Source organism: Ovis canadensis, chromosome 7, assembly GCF_042477335.2.
Source record: "Ovis canadensis isolate MfBH-ARS-UI-01 breed Bighorn chromosome 7, ARS-UI_OviCan_v2, whole genome shotgun sequence".
Classification (NCBI taxonomy): domain Eukaryota; kingdom Metazoa; phylum Chordata; class Mammalia; order Artiodactyla; family Bovidae; genus Ovis; species Ovis canadensis.
Window position 1 is genome coordinate 69,531,063 of NC_091251.1, and position 20,862 is coordinate 69,551,924.

At 41.1% G+C, this 20,862-nt stretch overlaps 1 protein-coding gene across 1 annotated transcript in view; it reads left to right on the plus strand.

The window, feature by feature from the left end:
* The window catches only part of CYP19A1 (cytochrome P450 family 19 subfamily A member 1), a 32,148-nt gene extending 11,503 nt beyond the window's left edge, over window positions 1-20,645 (plus strand). The window contains exons 3-9 of the mRNA XM_069597491.1: window positions 6,452-6,606; window positions 9,525-9,701; window positions 12,115-12,229; window positions 15,253-15,367; window positions 16,029-16,191; window positions 18,994-19,235; window positions 20,397-20,645. Coding sequence (XP_069453592.1) covers window positions 6,452-6,606; window positions 9,525-9,701; window positions 12,115-12,229; window positions 15,253-15,367; window positions 16,029-16,191; window positions 18,994-19,235; window positions 20,397-20,645 — 1,216 coding nt within the window. The remainder of the gene's footprint in view (window positions 1-6,451; window positions 6,607-9,524; window positions 9,702-12,114; window positions 12,230-15,252; window positions 15,368-16,028; window positions 16,192-18,993; window positions 19,236-20,396) is intronic.
* Window positions 20,646-20,862: the final 217 nt, after the last annotated feature.

Sequence of the window (20,862 nt, forward strand, 5' to 3'; positions counted from 1 at the left end):
TTTGTGTAAGCTTTGTATAAGGTGAGATTTATGCTGAGTTTTTTTTTTCTCTCTCTCCTCTGATGGGCAAGGCTGAGTGAGGTGGTAATCCTGTCTGCTGATGACTGGGTTTGTATTCTTGTTTTGTTTGTTGTTTAGATGAGGAGTCCCGCACAAGGTGCTACTGGTGGTTGAGTGATGCCGGGTCTCGTATTCAAGTGGTTTCCTTTGTGTGAGTTCTCACTATTTGATACTCCCTAGGGTTAGTTCTCTTTAGTCTAGGGTCTTGGAAGTCAGTGCTCCCACTCCAAAGGCTTAGGGCTTGATCTCTGGTCAGGAACGAAGACTCCACAAGTGGTTTGTTATGGCATTAAGTGAGGTTAAAATAAATACCCCCAAACAAGAAACCAAAGATGAATCCCAGACAAATGGCAGTTATAAAATCTGCCAAATAATAATTATGATAATGGGATATACATATACATACACACCCATAAGCAAAATCAAAACAGTCCAACAAAAATAAAGTACAGTAGATTGATCTGGTGAACAAAGGAAATAATTATATCTACCAGTTAAGAACAAAACTAACTAAAGCACAAGCTGGAAAAGAAAACTAAAGCACAGTGCCAAGTGGGGAATAAAACAATGGAAACAAAACTAACAAATACATTGGGAAGAAAGGAAAGAAAGAATAGGCATGCAACATTAAATAGAGGTAGATAAAGAAGAATTATATACATTAAAGATTAACTGCAAGGGGAAAAGAACATTAGGAAAAGCAAATAAAAGGATAAATGTAGAAAAAATAATAATAGGTTTTAAAAATTAAAATTAATAAAAGAGGAAAAAAAGGAAGAAGGGGGAAAAAAGGCAAACTCCATTGAACTGCAAAAACCCAATGGAGAGGCAGAGGTTTATAACAACAATAAAAAATGTGACTGAGGAAAAAAAAAGCTCAAAAGCTTAATTAGATTTTATAGTGTCAATAAAATCAACAACTACAACAGAGGGGGGTGGGAAGGGAAATAAAAGAAAAAAAAATCCAAAGAATCTACAGAACAGGTCAAAACATAAGAATAATAAATGTTTTTCTTGAGTCACTGCTGTCAGAGTCCTTTCCCTCTCTGGGAGTCATAGTCCACCTCACCTCCCTAGGATGCCCTCCAAAACTGTGCTGTTCTCTGAACCTGCTGTGGGGCAGGTCAGATTCTAATTTGGTCCTATTCCTGTATGTTCTTTCCTCCAATGTCCACAGCTATCAGAACTAGTGCGTTTTCTTTTGTGGGAGCTCTCAATGTCCTTTTATATATTCCATAGACACAGAGTATGCCTAGTTGATCGTGTGGATTTAATCTGCAGCTTGTACAGCTGGTGGGAAGGTCTTCTTCCTTAGCCACACTGCCCCTGGGTTTCAATTGTGGTTCTATTTCCACCTCTGCATGTGAGTCATCCATTGGGGTTTGCTCCTGAGGACTTGGGTCTGTCTCTGTGAGGGCCAAGTGTGGAGGTGGTGCAGCTGCTTGGGTTGCAGGGGTTCTGGCAGCACCAGGTACTCAGGGGATTTGGCAGCTAGGACAACAGGAAATATAGAGCTCTAGAAGGGTATTGCAACCAGTATTGGCCAATACACTCCAGTATTCTTGCCTGGAGAACCCCCCTGAAAGAGAAGTCTGGCAGGCCACAGTCCACAGGGTTGCAAAGAGCTGGACACGACCGAAGCAACCCTACATGCTTAGACGCAAGACTTTTTTTTGCCTGTGGCAGCTCTGCCCCAGTAAGGGTGGGGAGTGAAGGTGGCGCAGCTGCTTGGCTTGTGGGGACCCTGGCAGCACCAAATGTGCAGGGACACAGACTGCTTCCACCGCAGGAGTTCAGGCCCTATCAGAGTCTTTTTTTGAGCCTCTCGTAACTGGCAATCGGAAGGCATCTTTGGCCAGTCTTTCTCCATAGCTCTGCCCATTCAGGCACTTAGAGGGCTCCCTTGCCTGGGGTCCTCCTCAGTTGTTCCACACGTCAGGCACATAGACATGGATGGGGTCCTATCTGTAGATCGGCATGTCAAGCACTTAAAGGGGCACCCTGGATGAGGTCCTACTCTGCAGTTCAGTACATCAGGTTTTGATGGGCCAGCCTCTCTATTGTTCAGCTGTGGATGCGAGTTTTGCATGGTTCTATATATTATTTTTTGCTGGTCAGGTACTCTTGTCTGCTCTCAACTGGTGTTCTGCATGCATTTCTGTGTCTGAAGGTGTATTCCTGATGTATCCGTGAAGAGAGATGTACTCCACGTGCACCTACTCCTCTGCCATCTTGTCCTCCTCAAATTTTTTATTGAAGTATAGTTGATTTACAATGTTTTGTTAGTATCAGGTATACAGCACAATGATTCAGTTATATATATATACATATATATACTTTTTCAGATTCTGTTTTCTTATTTGTTGTTGTTTATGACTCTTTATGACCCCATGGACTATAGCCCAGATGCTCCTCTGTCTGTAGGATTTCCCAGACAAGAATACTGGAGTGGGTTGCGATTTCCTTTTCCAGGGAATTTTCCTGACTCAGGGATCGAATCTGGGTCCCCTGCATTGGCAGGCAAATTCTTTAGCACTGAGCCACTAGGGAAGCCCTGTTTTCCTTATACATTATTAAAAAATATTGAAGATAGTTCCCTATGCTATACATTAGGTCCTTGAGGGTTATCTATTCACATATAGTATTGTGTATATGTTCATCTTAACCCCCTTTCACCTTTGGTAACGTTAAGTTTGTTTTCTAGATCTGTGAATCTCTTTCTGTTTTGTAAACAAGTTCATTTTTATCCTTTTTTTCCCTTTAGATTCCACATATGAGTGATACCATGATATTTTTCTTTGTCTGGTTTACTTACTATGATAATCTCTAGGTCCTTCCAGTTCAGTTCAGTCGCTCAGTTGTGTCCGACTCTTTGTGACCCCATGGACTGCAGCACGCCAGGCTTCCCTGTCCATCACCAACTCCCTGAGCTTGCTCAAACTCATGTCCATCGAGTTGGTGATGGCATCCAACCATCTCATCCTCTACCGTCCCCTTCTCCTCCTGCCTTCAATCTTTTCCAGCATCAAGGTCTTTTCCAATGAGTCAGTTCTTTGCATCAAGTAGCCAAAGTATTGGAGCTTCTATTGGACTATTGGAGTATAGGTCCTTCCATGTTGCTGCAAGTGGCATTATTTCACTCTTTCTTATTTCTGAGTAATATTCCACTGTGCATATGTACTGCATCTTCTTTATCCATCCATCCGACAGTGGGCATTTAGGTTGCTTCCACGTCTTAGCTATTGTAAACAGTGCTGCTGTGAAAACTGAGGTGCATGTATCTTTCTGAATTATGTTTTTCTCCGGACATATGAATAGGAATGGGATCATTCGATCATAATGAAGCTCTGTTTTCAGTTTTTAAAGGAACCTCCATACTGCTTTCCATAGTGGCTGCACCAACTTATTTAATACATTCCCACCAACAGTGTAGAAGGTTTCGTTTTTCTCCACATACTTTTCAGCATTTATTATTTATAGACTTTTTCATGATGGCCATTCTGACTGGAGTGAGGTGATACCCCATTGTAGTTCTGATTTGCATTTCTCTAATAATTAGCAATGTTGAACACCTCTTCATGTGCTTGTTGACCATCTGTATGTCTTCTTTGGAGAAATGTTTATTTACCTCTTCTGCCCATTTTTTAATTGGGTTCTTTGATTTCTTAAAATATTGAATTGTATAAGCTATTCGTGTATTTTAGAAATCAATCCCTTGTTGATCTCACCACTTGCAAATATTCTCTCCCATTGGTAGTTTGTCTTTTTGTTTTGTTTATGGTTTCCTCTGCTGTGCAAAAGTTTTAAATTCAGTTAGGCCCTATTTATATTTGTTTTTATTTCCATTGCTCTAGCAAACACATCCAAAAAGATATTACTATGATTTATGGCAAAAAGTGACCTTCCTATGTTTCCCTCTAGGAGTTTTATACCAACAGTGTCTGGTCATACATTTAAGTGTTTAATCAATTTTTAGTTTATTTTTTATATAGAAAGAAAGTGAAGTTGCTCAGTCATGTCCAACTCTTTGTGACCCCATGGACTGTAGCCTACCAGGTTTCTCCGTCCATGGGATTTTCCAGCCAAGAGTACTGGAGTGGGTTGCCAATTCCTTCTCCAGGGGATCTTCCCAACCCAGGGATCAAACCTGGGCCTCCCACAGTGTAGGCAGATGCTTTTACCATCTGAGCCACCAGGGAAGTTGCTTATATAGTATAGAGAAGGTTTTAATTCATCCCTCTACATGTAGCTCTTCACTTGTCCCAGTACCACTTTAATTAAAGAGACTGTCTTTTCTCCACTGTATATTCTTGCCTCCTTTGTCATAAGCTAATTGACCATAGGTGTATGGGTGTATTTCTGGGCTTTCTCTCCTGCTCCATTGATCCATATGACTTTTGTCCCAGTATCACACTATTTTGACTACTGTAGCTTTGTAGTATACTCTGAAGTCAGGAAACCTGCTTACTCCAGCTCCATTTTTCTTTCTCTAGATTACTTTAATTACTCAAGGTATTTTGTGTTTCCAAATTAAAAATTTTTTAGTTCTAGTTCTGTGAAAAATGTCATTGGTAATTTGATAGGGATTATGCTGAATCTGTAGATTGCCTTGGGTAGTATAATCATTTTAACAGTATTCAATCTTCCAATCCAAGTACACGGGTATATCTTTCCATCTGTGTTGTCTTCAATTCAGTTCATCAGTGTCTTTAGTTTTCAGAGTACAGGTCTTTTGGCTCCTTAAGTAAGTTTTTCCTAGGTATCCTATTTTCACTGATGTCATCGTAAATGGTAGTGTTTTCTCAATTTCTCTTTCTGATCTTTCATTGTTTGTATATTTTTGCAATATCCACGAATCAATCAGTGTGATACACCATATCAACACATTGAAGAGTAAAAACCATGTGATCCTCTCAATAGATGCAGAAAAAGATTGACAATAAAAACTCACCAGAAAGTGGACATAGACGGAATCTATGTCAACATAATAAAAGCCATGTATGAAAAATCCACAGCAAACATCATACTCAATGGTGAAAAGCTGAAAGCTTTTTCTCTAAGAAAAAGACAAGGATGCCCACACTTGCCATTTTCATTTGCCATAGTTTTGGAAGTCCTAGCCACAGCAATCAGAGAAGAAAAATAAATAAATTCAAATTGGAAAAGAAGTAAAACTGTCACTTTTGGAGATCACATGATATTACATAGAAAACCCTATCCTTCAATTATTAAATTATTTAAATGATTTATCTATACTTCCAATGCCATAGCCTAAGTTATAAGCAGCCTTAATAAAAGAGCTTCTCACCAAAGTGAGCCTCTCTGCAGAAGAATTCTGTACCGCTGTCCTATGAAGACAATATTCTCCTCACATGTGGAGGCCCCATGATGCGTTCAGCTAGAATTTTAAAAAATTCTATAATACTCAATGTCTTATCATGCCTTATTCTACTGAGATTGGAGGTAGGAAGCAAGCCCTGGAGGAGATCTGTGGGGAGGGGGCTGCCTCCTTCCTACCTACTTGTTCTAAAGGCTGAGACTAGGTTGTAAGAACTGGTCCAGGAGCGAGGGTAGAGGGCAGAGTAGTGGAAGAAGAACTGAGGAGTTGATGGAAGCCTAGCCTATTGGCAAAGTCCCAGGGATGCCACATCAAGGGCTATCTAATGGATCAACATATCCTACATCTTGGGAGAATTCTGTGACCCTCTAGACCCTGGTGATTCATGATGGAAGCAGAGCCCCAAGAGAACTGCTGTCATCACCACAGAGAGCCTTCCAGGTCCACCCAAGTCAGTCAAGCTCAAGGTAGAGGTACCCAGGTATATCCTTCAGTCCCAGAGTGATACCCCTGGAGGGACCAGGCCTGATTAGAGACTCTGGGGAATAGGTGGTACAAGGCAGAACTGCTGCTTCCAGACTGAAGTAATGAGACTTCAAATATTCCAGCATCTTCCAATTCTGAGATTCACTTCTGTGGTGGGTGGTGGGGAGGGGAGAGAAGGGCACCATCTGGAGTGAGGCTGCTTCAGGGCTGGAGGCTCTTGGAAACATGGTGGTGTGGAGGGTGCAGTTTCTTACAGCCTTGCAGCTTTGACCACATTAGTGGGTAATATTTTAGAGACTTGGTGTTAGAGAAGAAGGACAAATAACTCTGTGTGTGTTGTTTGTTGATCTTTAGTGATGCCCAAACAGAGAGCTAGTAGGTAGAAATGTTTTAACTGGAGGAGGAGGTTATTGTGCTAACATAAATACTTATTTAATCTGAACACTAGAAATCATGCATTTTTGTCTAGATCAAGTGCATTTGCTACAAGAGCCAACAGGTAGTCAAACTCATCATTTTGAGTTCTTGACCCTTAAAAATCAACACCAAGTTTTGCTTTTGCTGCAGATCCTCAAGTATGTTCCATGTAATGAAGCACAGTCACTACATATCCCGATTTGGCAGTAAACTTGGGTTGCAGTTCATCGGCATGCATGAGAAAGGCATCATATTTAACAATAATCCAGCACTCTGGAAAGCTGTTCGACCTTTCTTTACAAAAGGTATTCAGGTGCCGGGTACATTCTGCTGCTTTGTCTATGAATATGTCTGTTTTGAAATCATTTTTAACTTCTTCTGCTTCATAGTCTTAAAATGGTTACAGCTAACATTCATTACACATGTATTATATAGTAGGCACTATTTTAAACACTTAATTCTTAATTCCACAGCAACCCCATGTAATAAATAATAATATCACCTACATTTTACAAGTGAGAAAACTGAGGCATAAAGAGGTTAACTATCTTGCCCAATTTCCACCATTAGTAAATGGTAGCACAGAAGACAACCCCAGAGCCTACATATTTAACCACTTTGATCTGGTTCTTCCTGTTTCTACATCCATCTCATGGATTTAAAAAGAATTGGCTCTCTATACACTTAATGTCACTTCAATTAAGAATTTAGTGTGTCAGCCATATTTAGCATAGCCAACATGTTTGCTGAACCATTGGTTGACGTCCCACATGTTTTAACAGAAAACAATTTGCAGATAACTTAGAGAATTTTAAAACTGTGAGTGGCTATGTATGTTATTTCTTCCAGGCTCTGAGTTTTTTACTTAAGTAAATACATTTTTAGAGAGCTTGTGACTTTTCCCCAAGGCAACATAGCCAGATATGGAATAGCACAAACTAGATTCCAAACATCTTTATCTAGTGATTTCCCTCTTTACCATCTGCCACTGGAATTGAAGTCTTTCTTATAGTTTTATGGGTCAAAAGTCTGATGTGGGTCTCACAGGGCAATAATCAAGATACTGCTGCTGCTAAGTCACTTCAGTCATGTCTGACTCTGTGCGACTCCATAGATAGCAGCATACCAGGCTCCTCCGTCCATGGGATTCTCCAGGCAAGAATACTGGAGTGGGTTGCCATTTCCTTCTCCAATCAAGATACTGGGAAAACTCTTATTTCTTTCTGGAGGATCTAGGGAGAAAATGTTTCTTTGCCCCTTCCAGCTTCTAGAGGCTGCCCACATTCTTTGGCCCATGGCCCTATCAGTGATATTACATTCTGTTTATACATTTGAAATGTGGCTTCAAACTCTTGAGCTTAGAGGAAAATCGGACATCAGCCTGGAACTGATATTCAAGGCCAGTCCTTTCATGCAAAGGACTGATTCATGAAGGAATTAGTTGTCCTACTTGTGGATGTGACAGTCACCGAGAAAATAGCATCCCCACCTTCCATATCTCCAACTCCTTCCTTAAGTCAGAAAGTATGCTGCCAGCCCAAGCTTCCTTTTTATACATGGGTGGAAATGCTTAGAGTCTAGAACCACTTACAGGTCTCTTTCTTATTTGTAAAGTGTGTCTTCAGGGGCTCTGCAGCACAGCTGATTTGCTTTGTTTGCGCACTCTGAATTTAACAGCAAATCTGAATAATCAAAGACATAAAAAAGCAATTACTCCTAAAGAAAACTCAGAGAAACTTAGAACAAGGAGAGAAATAATTTTAAGAGTTAAACTCTCAAGTTAGACCATCTACCATCATGACCCACTAGCTGCTAAGACAGTCAGGAGCAGGGCAAAGGGAGAGAATAGAGCTAGTTAACTCTACCAGGTTTCATTCATTCCTCTATCTGACAAATACACTTGGAGAGCCACCATGTACTATGGACTTGAAGTACAAAGCTAATAGGTTATCACTGCCCTGAAAGAGTGCCCAGTTCTATGAGAAAGACTGTTCAAACAAGGATTTGTTTTGTTGTTATGACATTGACTGAGTACAATAAATGATTGTAGTTTGAAGAGAAACTAAGATTAAGAGAAGGTTATATTTGGTAAGGGCTTCCCAATTGACTCAGTGGTAAAGAATCCACCTGTGAAGCAGGAGACGCAGGTTCAACCCCTCGGTCAGGAAGATACCCTGGAGAAGGAAATGGCAACCCACTCTAGTATTCTTGCCTGGGACAGAGGAGCCTGGTTGGCAATAGTCCATGGTGTTGCAGAGTCAGACATGACCTAGCGACTAAACAACAATGAAAACATTTGGTAATTTAGAAAATTAGCTGCAACCCCATAGACAGTAGCCTACCAGGCTCCACAGTCCATGGGATTTTCCAGGCAAGAATACTGCAGTGGGCTGCCATTTCCTTCTCCAGGGGATCTTCCCAACCCAGGGATCAAACCTGGGTCTCCTGCATCGCAGACAGACACTTTACCGTCTGAGCCACTAGGGAAGCCCAATCTATAATTAAACAGTAAGCACCTTAGATCAAAACAGTAAGATCCAGTTTGAATAGTTCTGTAGCAATGGCACCCCACTCCAGTACTCTTGCCTAGAAAATCCCATGGATGGAGGAGTCTGGTGGGCTGCAGTCCTTGGGGTCGCAAAGAGTCGGACACGACTCAGCGACTTCACTTTCACTTTTCAATTTCATACATTGGAGAAGGAAATGGCAACCCACTCCGGTGTTCTTGCCTGCAGAATCCCAGGGACGGGGGAGCCTGGTGGGCTTCCATCGATGGAGTCGCACAGAGTCGGACACGACTGAAGTGACCTAGCAGTAGCAGTAGCAATATTCTGCCACCCAATAAAACATAAAATACCCCACAAATCTTCTTTAGAAGGGTATATAATAAACATGGAAAATCATAGATTTGTGATTTATAACCACAAGTATTACATAGTTCATTTGCAATCTCACAAATGATTTGTTATCATATAAAGAAAAGTATAATTTCGAATAGTCTGTTTTTAAAATATTTATTTTTTCATTTTAAACCATAAATGTGATGACCTGCTGTAGCAAATTAAGAGAATACAGAAAAAGTATAAAGAAAATGAAAATTTCCACCCACTTATTGAATAAAAATCTGTGGTCAGTTAAACTCTGAACATAAAAAGCCAAAATTGCCTGATTGCTTGTGTGCCTTGGAGTTGGAGGTAGCTCACTCTGATGTTGTCCCCTTCAGCTTTGTCCGGCCCTGGCCTGGTGCGCATGGTGACCATCTGTGCTGATTCCATCACCAAGCATCTGGACAGGTTGGAGGAGGTCTGCAATGACTTGGGCTATGTGGACGTGTTGACCCTCATGCGGCGCATCATGCTGGACACCTCTAACATCCTCTTCCTGGGGATCCCCTTGGATGGTACTGAAATTTTCATTCTCATGACTTGACATTCAGCCCTTTACTAAATAGGGCATGAGAAGGATAATGAACTCATGGAAAGATACGCTCTTTTGTGCACTGCTCTTTAAATCTTCCTAAGTATTCCTAAAGTGTTTTCCTAGTGTGTCTGCATTCTTCACTTATAAGCTCTTAAATATTCATAGCAAGAGCCATCTTCTATTTCTTTTGTATCTCTTCTCATTGCTCTAGGAAATAGGATAATTCTACCCACAGCTGAAACTTAATAGATGTGATCATTTCATTTGGTCATAAATATATCCTACCACTAAACCTATGTATTCAGCCATTACCAACCATTCTTTTGCACATGATATATGCATACACACATACAAACCCATAGCCACATTCAATCTATTTAAGTTTCTATGTATATATACAAACACACACACATAAATACACACATACACCTCTCCCTCAAAGCCACTAAGTATGAAAACTTCAAGCTGATGCTGCTGAAAATGATGATAACTACCGTAAATTTAGTGTCTACAATGTGCCAAGTAGTATAAGAAATTGCTTCACATAAAGCTTGTGATTTAGCATTTATAACAATCCTGGCAAGATTTCTTACTCAAGAAGATGCTTTCCTTATTATATTATAGAAACAAATATTAAACACATCCATTTAACTCTACCACCAACCAAAAAAAATACAAACATTAATCACATGGACTCATTCCATTCTGCTGTTGTCACCTTAAAGAAATTTCTCCCGATTTGATTTCTAACAGTGTTCACTGATTCATACATTTATTCAACTAATATTTATCAATTGCCTATTTTATGGCAGGTTTAGGTTCTGGGGTTACAGCAATGAACTAGATAAGGTCTTTGCCTTCAAAGAGTTTATATCCCAGTGGACATATAAACAGTAAACAAGCTACTATCTAGTAATATTTCAGGCAATAATAAGTGCCTTGAAAAAAAAAAAAAGTAGGGCAAAGGGCTAGACAGTGAAGGGGGGCAGTTGGAGAGAAGCCAAAACTATAGAAGGGGTGATCAGGGAAGGTCTTTGATCCTCTGATGTGGAATGGACATCTGAACAAAGCCCCAGATGAAGCTTAGCCCCGAACCCCCTGAAAATCTGAGGGAAGAACATCACAGGAATAAGAACAAGGCATGATTTTCACTCTCGCCCACGCCAACTGAGCTGTCACACCTGCTCCCTGACCGACCACATTGGACAAGCACACACTCTCCTCGCCTCCTGTCCCCACTCTTTAATTATTTCTTTCAAGAGGACATTACAGTCTGATTGACATCAGGATGGGTGTCTCATTCACTCTGAGGATCTTAGTCACAGCCTCTTGTCTGTACTCCTTTCAGACAGGCACTGTAAAAGTCCTATTTGCCTGTTCCACACACACTCCTAAGGTTTGACAGGTACCTATTTTAGAAGTCCCTTCTCCTTGATTCCCAAACAGCCTTGAATCTTAGGAGGGGTAAAGAAAAGTGCATTGTACAACTCTCTGTTAACTTATGGATGCAGATTTTGTTGCTAAGAACCTGTATAATCCATACAGAGTTATGTGTACTTCTACCTGCTCACTGGGTCCTTGTTAAACTGTCAATGGGCCTGGGGGACACGGTGCACCAAAGAGGAAAGGACATGGCTCTGAGGTCAGATAGGACTGGGCTGCAGCCTAGGGGCTGCCAGCCACACTGGCTGTATGGTGTTGGGCAAACTTCTTCATTCCTATGAATTGCAGCTTCTGCATCTGCACAATGAGGACACTTTCACTCTCTTCTCAAGACTCTAAGGATGAAATGAAGTTTCTTTGTAAAGCACCTTACCCTGCCCCTGGTGTTTAACAGTTGAAAATACATGTCTCTTCCCTTCCCTTGTGTATAATTTGAGAAAAGCAGTGTTTTTCTTTTCTCTAGTATTCAATGTAATTCAAGAAAATCATTTAAGAACTGACTGTTCAGGAGACTTAGGATAAGGCATTGAAGACTACAAGATAAATGCTACACTCTGAACTGAAATATAAACAGAAGAATGGTAAGGCTTTTTGCCTTTGGTGCCAAATTGAGGCCATAATAGCATTAATTACTTTTTATTTTCCATGGTTAGGAAAACAGAAGGTGTTGGATGCTCAGCCAAGGAGAAACATGTGAGATTCTCAGCTGGATCTCTACCATAAACATGAAAACTGCCAAACCTCTGGTTAACTTGGCCATTTAGGTGCTAAGGTAGAATGAATTGTGTTGATTTCTTTGGTGACATTCATGTGGCTGTAACACCCACTGAAGAAAGAACCTTGTCCTGCTTAGAGTCCAAGACGCTAGGAGAGTCTACAGGGGATCTTCTTTCATTGGCATACCCTTCTTGGACTCATATTTTTGCTCATCTGCTCTGATGTTTTTCCAGAAAGTGCCATCGTGGTTAAAATCCAGGGGTATTTTGATGCATGGCAAGCTCTCCTTCTCAAACCAGACATCTTCTTTAAGATTTCTTGGCTGTGCAGAAAGTATGAAAAGTCTGTGTAAGTAACACATTTTGGAATAATTATTGATGAGACTGATTTGTGTGTGTCTCAGATATTTCTGGCCTCTTTGGCAAGCTTTCTCGCCCCCAGAACCACAGGGAGCTGTTGATTAAGATGCTGGTGAAGCACTTCTTACAGCGCTTTGGGCACATGTGGCCAGACCACAGTGGAAAGGCAGCCTTTTGCCCAGGGATGTGTTTCATCTAGGAAGCTAAGAACCCCAAATCTAGAACTAGGACACTGCAGTGTGTTTTGAGTTGAAGACAACAGGGTTGGCTGAACCTATCATTATTATTTGTCAAAATTTTCTTTGCATGTCTAGAAAAATGGAAACATGAAATCATTTATTGTATTACATTGAAACAATTTAATGCAATTTGTAAGAATTGACAGTAGTCACAGAAGAATTTTTTCATGATGAACTTTTATAAGGTGTGTTTTTTGTTTGTTTGTTTGTTTAATTATACATCTTATGTCTTGGGGAATCCTAAAATTGTCATTAAATGGCTTTGCCTTGGTCTCAGACTAGTCTAGCAGAAGACTGGACAAATGCCCAATGGCCTACTGGATAATCATTGGGTTTTCAGGGTGCAAGTGTTATTGTTGTTTAGTCACTAAGTCATGCCAAACTCTTTTGTAACCCCATGGATTATAGTCCACCAGGATCCTCTGTCCATGGGATTTCCCAGGCAAGAATACTGGAGTGAGTTGCCGTTTCCTACTCCAGGGGATCTTCTTGACCCAGGGATCAAACCTGTGTCTCCTGCTTGGCAGGCAGATTCTTTACCATTGAGCCACCAGGGAAGCTCCAGTGTGTAAGTTGCCAGCCACTAAACATGCCACCTCTAACCACCAATGGAAAACCCAGGGGATTTAGAGGTAGACAGACCTGATTTGTATCCTATCTCTACCACTTAGTAACCAAATGGTCTTGGGAAGTTCTTTAAAATAAAATATAACCTACTTTCCAGGGTGGGATAGGAGTTAAAGAGATCCTCTATGTAGGGCAATTAGCACAGCACATGACACATAGGAGACAATAAACATGTTAGCTCTCTTCATACCTCTGTTCATATCTTACTCAGATGTCCAGACTTTCTTAAATTCTCCAACTCTTAAAGTTCCCAAACTTGGTTGAAGAGCTAACTTCATCCATTTGCACACTTTGAAATTCAATAATATTAGTCTCCAAGGAGGAAGTCAGCTTCATGTCGCTCTTACATGTTCTCAACTGGTCGATGAGTATCAGGTAGATGATTTGGACACGTGGTCCTTTAAACACTTCTCTTCGTCTCAACCAGAGCTTAGTGTGACTTGAATCAATAAGGTCAATTATTCATCTCTTCACTCTGGTCAGATTTTGTGGTGGTCTAAAGAGTCATACTGGTCTGCAGCTACATTTGGTCATTATTTTATCTTCACTATTGTCAGCAGGCCCACAGAAACTTATCACGTGAGACTGTATAACAGTTCCTCTTTGTTTTCTTTAAAATTAGCTCAGCAAGTCTCTCGATATATAAAATTTGCTAATGGATAGTGAACTAGGTTAACATCTACTATGACTGGGAGCAGTAAAGATCTAGAGAAATTTTTTAGTCTTCTTCCCGATATGCCCTTGCAATATGCCAATATTAGTTTTTTGTTAAGATATCAATAACATATACAGTTATGTTTCAGTTATACAACATAAATATTCAATATTTGTATATTCGGCAAAATTATCATCATAGTAAGTCTAATGTCTGTCACCACACACAGAAAATTTTTCTTGTGATGAGAACTTTAAAGATCCCTCTTGCTGCTGCTGCTGCTGCTGCTAAGTAGCTTCAGTCATGTCCGACTCTGTGCGACCCCATAGACAACAGCCCACCAGGCTCTGCCATCCCTGAGATTCTCCAAGCAAGAACACTGGAGTGGGTTGCCATTTCCTTCTCCAATGCATAAAAGTGAAAAGTGAAAGTGAGGTTGCTCAGTCGTGTCCGACTCTTCGCGACCCCATGCACCGTAGCCTACCAGGCTTTTCCGTCCATGGGATTTTCCAGGCAAGAGTATTGGAGTGGGATGCCATCATCACCTTCTCCAAAAGATCCCTCTTAGCAACTCACAAATATACAACACAGTAATACGAAAACATACTGTTCATGACATCTCAGTGACTTATTATAACCCAAAGTTTGTATCTTTTGATAATCACCACCACCAGTTTGCACTCACCCTCAACTTCATGCCTTGGTAAACAACAATCTGCTCTATGTGTCTATGAACTCCCACTTTTATTATTATTTTTAAATTAATTAATTTATTTATTTTACTCTACAATATTCTACTGGTTTTGCTATCCCTTTTAAAAAGATTTCACATGAGGCTTCCCTGGTGGCTCAGTCGTAAAGAATCTGCCTGCCAATGTAGGAGCACAGGTTCGATTCTGGTCCAGAATGACTCCACAGGAGCCAAAGCAACTAAGCCGGTGGGCCACAACCATTGAGCCTGTGCTCTAGAGCCTGGAAGCCAAAGCTACTGAGTCCAAGTGCTGCAACTACTGGAGCCTGCATGCCCCAGAGCCACAAGGCTGTGCTCATCACAATGAGAAACCTACACCACAATGAGGAAGTAGCCCCCACTTACTGCAGGTTGAGAAAAGCCCAGGCAGCAGTGAAGACCTAGCACAGCCAAAATGAATAAATAGAATTAAAGTAGAAAGATTCCACATACAAGTGAGAAAGCCAGTATGTATTTTCTCTATCATGCCAATACTTGAAAAAATACATTGGATTTAGCCTTTTGGTAACAGTTCTCAACATTTAACTATAGGTTATAGCCTTGATTTTGCTACCAGTAGCTAGATATGTGGATAACTCTGGTTCCTTACTATGAATTGTAATCTACACATAATTTAAGGATATTTGCAAATAATTAAGTATAAATTTGGTTATTCATGAGTACTAATAGCTTCATCTACAGCATATTTTTTGGTGTCTTAACTGAGTACAGGTAGATTATATTTTCACTTTTATTCCCAGCAAGGACTTGAAAGATGCCATGGAAATTCTCATAGAAGAAAAAAGACACAGGATTTCAACAGCAGAGAAGCTGGAAGACTGCATAGATTTTGCCACTGAGTTGATTTTTGCCGAGGTACAGACCTACACTAACCATAATTCCCACACAACATATGTATATGACTGTATGCAAGCGTACTCAGTCGTTCAGTCATGTGCTACTCTTTGTAACGCTATGGACTGTAGCCTACCAGGTTCCTCTGTCCATGGAATTCTCCAGGCAAGAATACTGGAGTGAGTTGCCATTTGCTCCTCCAGAGGATCTTCCTGACCCAGGGACTGAACCCAAGTCTCCTGCATTACAGACAGGTTCCTTACCACTGAGCCACCTGGGAAGCATGTATGGTTGTGTATAGGTATCTAAAAATTCCCCCTTGTTAATTGGTGCATGTTTCTGCTTTTAAGTGTTTGCTTTAGTGTTTATATAATACCCAAACTAAATAGCTCAGTATTAGACAATCTGATTAGACTGACCCTTAAGATTTAAACATCTCTGTGTCTGTACAATACAAAACATGAAAACCAGGGAGTGCAAAGACATTACATACATAGATAAATATCTAAATTGTTCAGCTTTGAGCTGAAGATTATTAATAAAAATGTCCATTGTCAATTCCAAAGACTTGTAATTCCTATGATTTCATTTTGTTGAGGTGATTGATCCTTGAGTGCCACCTCCCTTCCTGTTCTGAACCTCACTCACTTTCCCAATATTTCTCTCCCTTCCTATTCTTCAGAAACGTGGTGAACTTACAAAAGAGAATGTAAACCAGTGCATATTGGAAATGCTGATCGCAGCGCCAGACACCATGTCTGTTTCTGTGTTCTTCATGCTATTTCTCATTGCAAAGCATCCCCAGGTTGAAGAGGCAATGATGAGGGAAATCCAGACTGTTGTTGGTAAGAATTTATCAAACAAACAATAGAGCTCAGAAAACAATTTCTTGATATTAGCTTCTACGTCCTAAAATTTTTTTGTCAAAAACTCTGTTAAAATCTGCTCAGAGAACAATAAGGCAAGTCATTGGGTTGTATTTTCATTATGCCAGACAGGTTAAAATGATAGTTCTTCCTGTGTTTTCCTAATTTTAAAATATCACATACTCATTGAAAAAATCCAAATAGTGGAGAGATGTATAAAGCAGAAAATAATGTCACCTGAACCCAACCATTCTTCTCCTCAGCCTCATCCCAATTCCCAGAGGGAATCACTGTTATTATTTTGTGTATTCTTCAAGGTCTTTTTAAAGGGCCACATAAGCACATGCATGTGGTTTTATATGTCTGTGTTTAAAACACATGAGATCATCCACCTTGTCAGTACCAAAGGCTTTTGAAGGTCCACTTAGGGAAATGGCTATCATGTAAGGCAGTGTTTCCGGGTTTCAAGCAGTCCTTTCTTCCAGTTGGGAGCAGAGGGAGGAAGAGAGGGTGATAGCAAAGGCAGGGGAGTAATCAGTTTCCCTCCCCCACAGTCCTGGGCTGCCAGGCCCTTCCTCCCCCTACCCTCTCCTCCCCTGCAGGGGAGCCCCCAGGTCCCTGCTCAGCTCTTCCCAACTCCCATCTCCTCCTGTTCTGCCTCTGCTTCACATCATTCTTGCACTGCTTCTGATATCCCCACCTTCCCCCAGAAATACAGCCACATTCAAGTCAGAATTGCTTTCTGGGAGAAAATGAAATGCTTTATTGGGAACATGCTTCACATGAGTAATCTCTTTAGGAGTACATTTCAGACACACGTGAAGAGATATCTGTAATGATAGACTTTTCTTTGTTGACTTTAAAGAGTCCCTGTGAAACAACCTATTTTGTTGATGAAAGGCAATACATTAAAAAAAAAATTTTATCTTATTACCTTTAAAACAATTGAGTGCTGCTTGAAATAGTTGACAATAAGGTGAAATTTCATACAAGTATTAAATATGCGAAAGAAGGTTTCTGCAGACGTGTTGTTGTAGGAGGAAAGCTGCCTGGGAAGGTAGATAGCGAGGAACCACAATAACCTCCAGGCTTCAGTTCTGGAATATTTTCTCGAGCACCTATTTCAGGTTATGGGTTCTGTGCCAGGTGCGGGGCACCGTGGTGAACAAGCCAGTGCCATCTCTGCAGTCCTGGGGCTCTCAGTATCATGAGAAAAAGAGAACTTGACAAGCAGGCTCGCTGGAGCGAGAAGGAGACCCATAGAATGACAGACTGCAGGCAACAGGAGGAAACTGCTCTTGAGATCATAAGCCTTTAGTACAGTTTCCTTGAGAGGTGAAAAGGGCTTGTGCTCCATAATGCCTCCCTGGCAAAACAGTCCTCTTGAAACATAAAACCGGGGTAAACACTACTGCGTGTACACGTGCTCCCTCTAGACCCACACACCTGGTCATTCCTAGGAAATGACTTGGATTACCTTCCCCATCATCTGCCCTCTACCTCCCCACCCCAGATAAACACAAAGAGCAGTACATGAAGGGCTGGGTCAGTAGAGTTCTCTGACCAAGTAAGACCTCTCCTGGATAGCATAGTTATACAAGAGACAGACCTGCCTTGGGACTCTGGGTTGATTTTCATTCTACAGAAGTGATACTCCATTTGAGAATGCTCTAAAGTTTTGCCAATTCTGAGAGTTATCTGAGCCTGTCTGACCAGTGTTGGGCCATGCTGAGACTGTAGAGGTGTCCATCAATCCCCAGCTCACTTAGGGCTTATTTTGTGTGGTGAGGATAGGGAGTTCTTGGCACCCTACTACACCAGGTTGTCCTGGATGAGATGGGGAGGAGGGATGATCAAAGACATTTTCTGACAGATGACTGCACAGGGTACCAGAAGAGAACATTTCCTTGAACATGATTGAACTTACTATCTCAATTTGACTAAAGAAGAAATAAACATCTTCTAGAATTTAGAGTAGGGAACCAAACTGAAGAACCACAGAGGTGGCAGATAAATGTTTGAAGTAGACTGGGTATGTCTACATCATGCTGCAGAGAGGAGTTTCTCTATAGGGCTCCTCAGACACTCAGCCTCAGCTAACTGCGGCCATGTGGGATGTGGATCCAATGTTTTTTTGTTTTTGTTTTCTAGAAATTTAGACTTAACTATGAAACCCACTCCAGCACTCTTGCCTGAAAAATCCCATGGATGGAGGAGCCTGGTAGGCTGCAGTCCATGGGGTCGCTAAGAGTTGGACTCGACTGAGCAACTTCATTTTCACTTTTCACTTTCATGCATTGGAGAAGGAAATGGCAACCCACTCCAGTGTTCTTGCCTGGAGAATCCCAGGGACAGGGGAGCCTGGTGGGCTGCTGTCTATGGGGTCGCACAGAGTTGGACACGACTGAAGCGACTTAGCAGCAGCAGCAGCAGCAGCATGAAACCCATAGGTGTTAAGATAATAAAATTCAAATCAAAATTTTCATAAGACATTCTATGGAACAAGCACAGGATATTTTACTCGAGTTACTGGTTTACATTAGAATTATAGATATACATTTTATACATACATTTTATATTAGAATTATAGATATACAGTTTTTAGAATTATAGATATACATTATAGGCTGCCTGGACTGCAGCCTACCAGGCTTCTCCATCCATGGATTTTCCAGGCAAGAGTACTGGAGAGCAAACTGTTCTGTGGAAAATGTATAATTTTAAACACTGACCATATATTGAAACTAACATGAGCTGTGTCTTTTTAATCTTATTCTACAGGTGAAAGAGACATAAGGATTGATGATATGCAAAAGCTAAAAGTGGTGGAAAACTTTATTAATGAGAGCATGCGGTACCAGCCCGTTGTGGACCTGGTCATGCGCAAAGCCTTAGAGGATGATGTCATCGATGGCTACCCAGTGAAAAAGGGGACTAACATTATCCTGAATCTTGGAAGAATGCACAGACTTGAGTTTTTCCCAAAGCCTAATGAATTTACTCTTGAAAATTTTGCCAAGAATGTAAGAGTCCTTCCTTAAAACTGAGTGTGCCACCCTTGAAAGCATCAACTGTTAAATCCCCTCTGTATTTGTGTTTGTACATTTCATTTTATTTACTCATCCCCTCCAGCCTCACCAGGTATATACATTTCCCCTGACCGGAACATGGCCACCAGTTCTGTCCTCAAGCCAAGAAGGCTGGCTCTCCAGCTCTTGGAAATGTCTTCATGGAGGGCACACGAGAGATCAAAGTGTGAACAATTCAGGCCCTTAATTTGCCTAAAATGAGGTGAAGTTTGTTTAACCAACCCACTTTTCCATTTAAACTTATCACATTGCCATCATGTAGATTCAGCTGAAGCATCATCAATGATGATTAGATGGAAATAAATGAGAAGAAGTGATTTGTTTTTTGCAGTCTGCCTTTGGTTCTTCAAATGGCCTCACAAGTACTAGTCTCTATTCTAAACAGGACTTGGTAATTAGAAGAACTCCCACCTTGTTCTTTAATTGAGGTATACTAGAGATTCTGCCTCTGTTATATCAAATTCTAGGCAATTTTTAAAAAAATCTGAATTATCCATATAGTTCCCTCTGTGCCCCCTTTTCCATTGCCATATGGGGAAGAGATATGATCTAAGTTAAACCAGTTCTCTAATTCGTTCTGCTTCTACATAAGCAACCCATGCCATGTTGCCAATTGGTCTAAAATAACTAAGCATCTATTAGGTGCCAGAATCCAAATGGGGACAAGACAGAGAGGTGTGTCCCTTTAAATATTTGTATATCAAAAAATATTTAGATTCTTGGCATTAAAAGGACAGGAATCCACACTTTTGCCTAAATTTGTCCTTGTCATCAGGTTATATGGCCTGGCACAACAGTCTTTGCCTCAGTGACTGGCAGGACAGCAGTAAAGATGTGGCCTTCCCACAGAGCTAGCCGAGTACTTTACATGAAAACGTAACTGGGGATTGTTGAGGTTGTGTCTGTATCACAAAGGGTGAATCAAACTGGAAGGAGAAAGTCTTATCTGAGTCATAGTCACTCCTGTCTGTGAAGAAGCAGTATGGCTAAATCACTAAAGCCGAGCATTCTGACTGACTGGTTTCAGGATGAATCAAATGGAGATGCATGACTCTTGCCTTTACTACTCTGGCTAATGTCTGATCTCTTTCCCAGGTTCCTTACAGGTACTTTCAGCCATTTGGCTTTGGGCCCCGGGCCTGTGCGGGAAAGTACATCGCCATGGTGATGATGAAGGTCATCCTGGTCACCCTTCTGAGACGCTTCCACGTGCAGACTTTGCAAGGTCGGTGTGTTGAGAAGATGCAGAAGAAAAATGACTTATCCTTGCATCCAGACGAGACCAGCGACCGGCTGGAAATGATTTTCATCCCGAGAAATTCAGACAAGTGCCTCGAGTGCTAAAGAAGTTTGGTCAGTCCCTGCCCCAGAGCACTGCTCAACAGAATTCCACATGGGAACCACCCATCTTTGCCAGGTGGTCCTCCTCACATGAACAACCATGGCCTGTGCCATTTTATAGGCTTACCTCCTGTGGGTTGTCAGCTAGCCAGGAGACACGGTTCATCTGACCAGATCCAAACCAGACAGCAGACTGCAAGAGAAAACAGAGGCCAAGAGT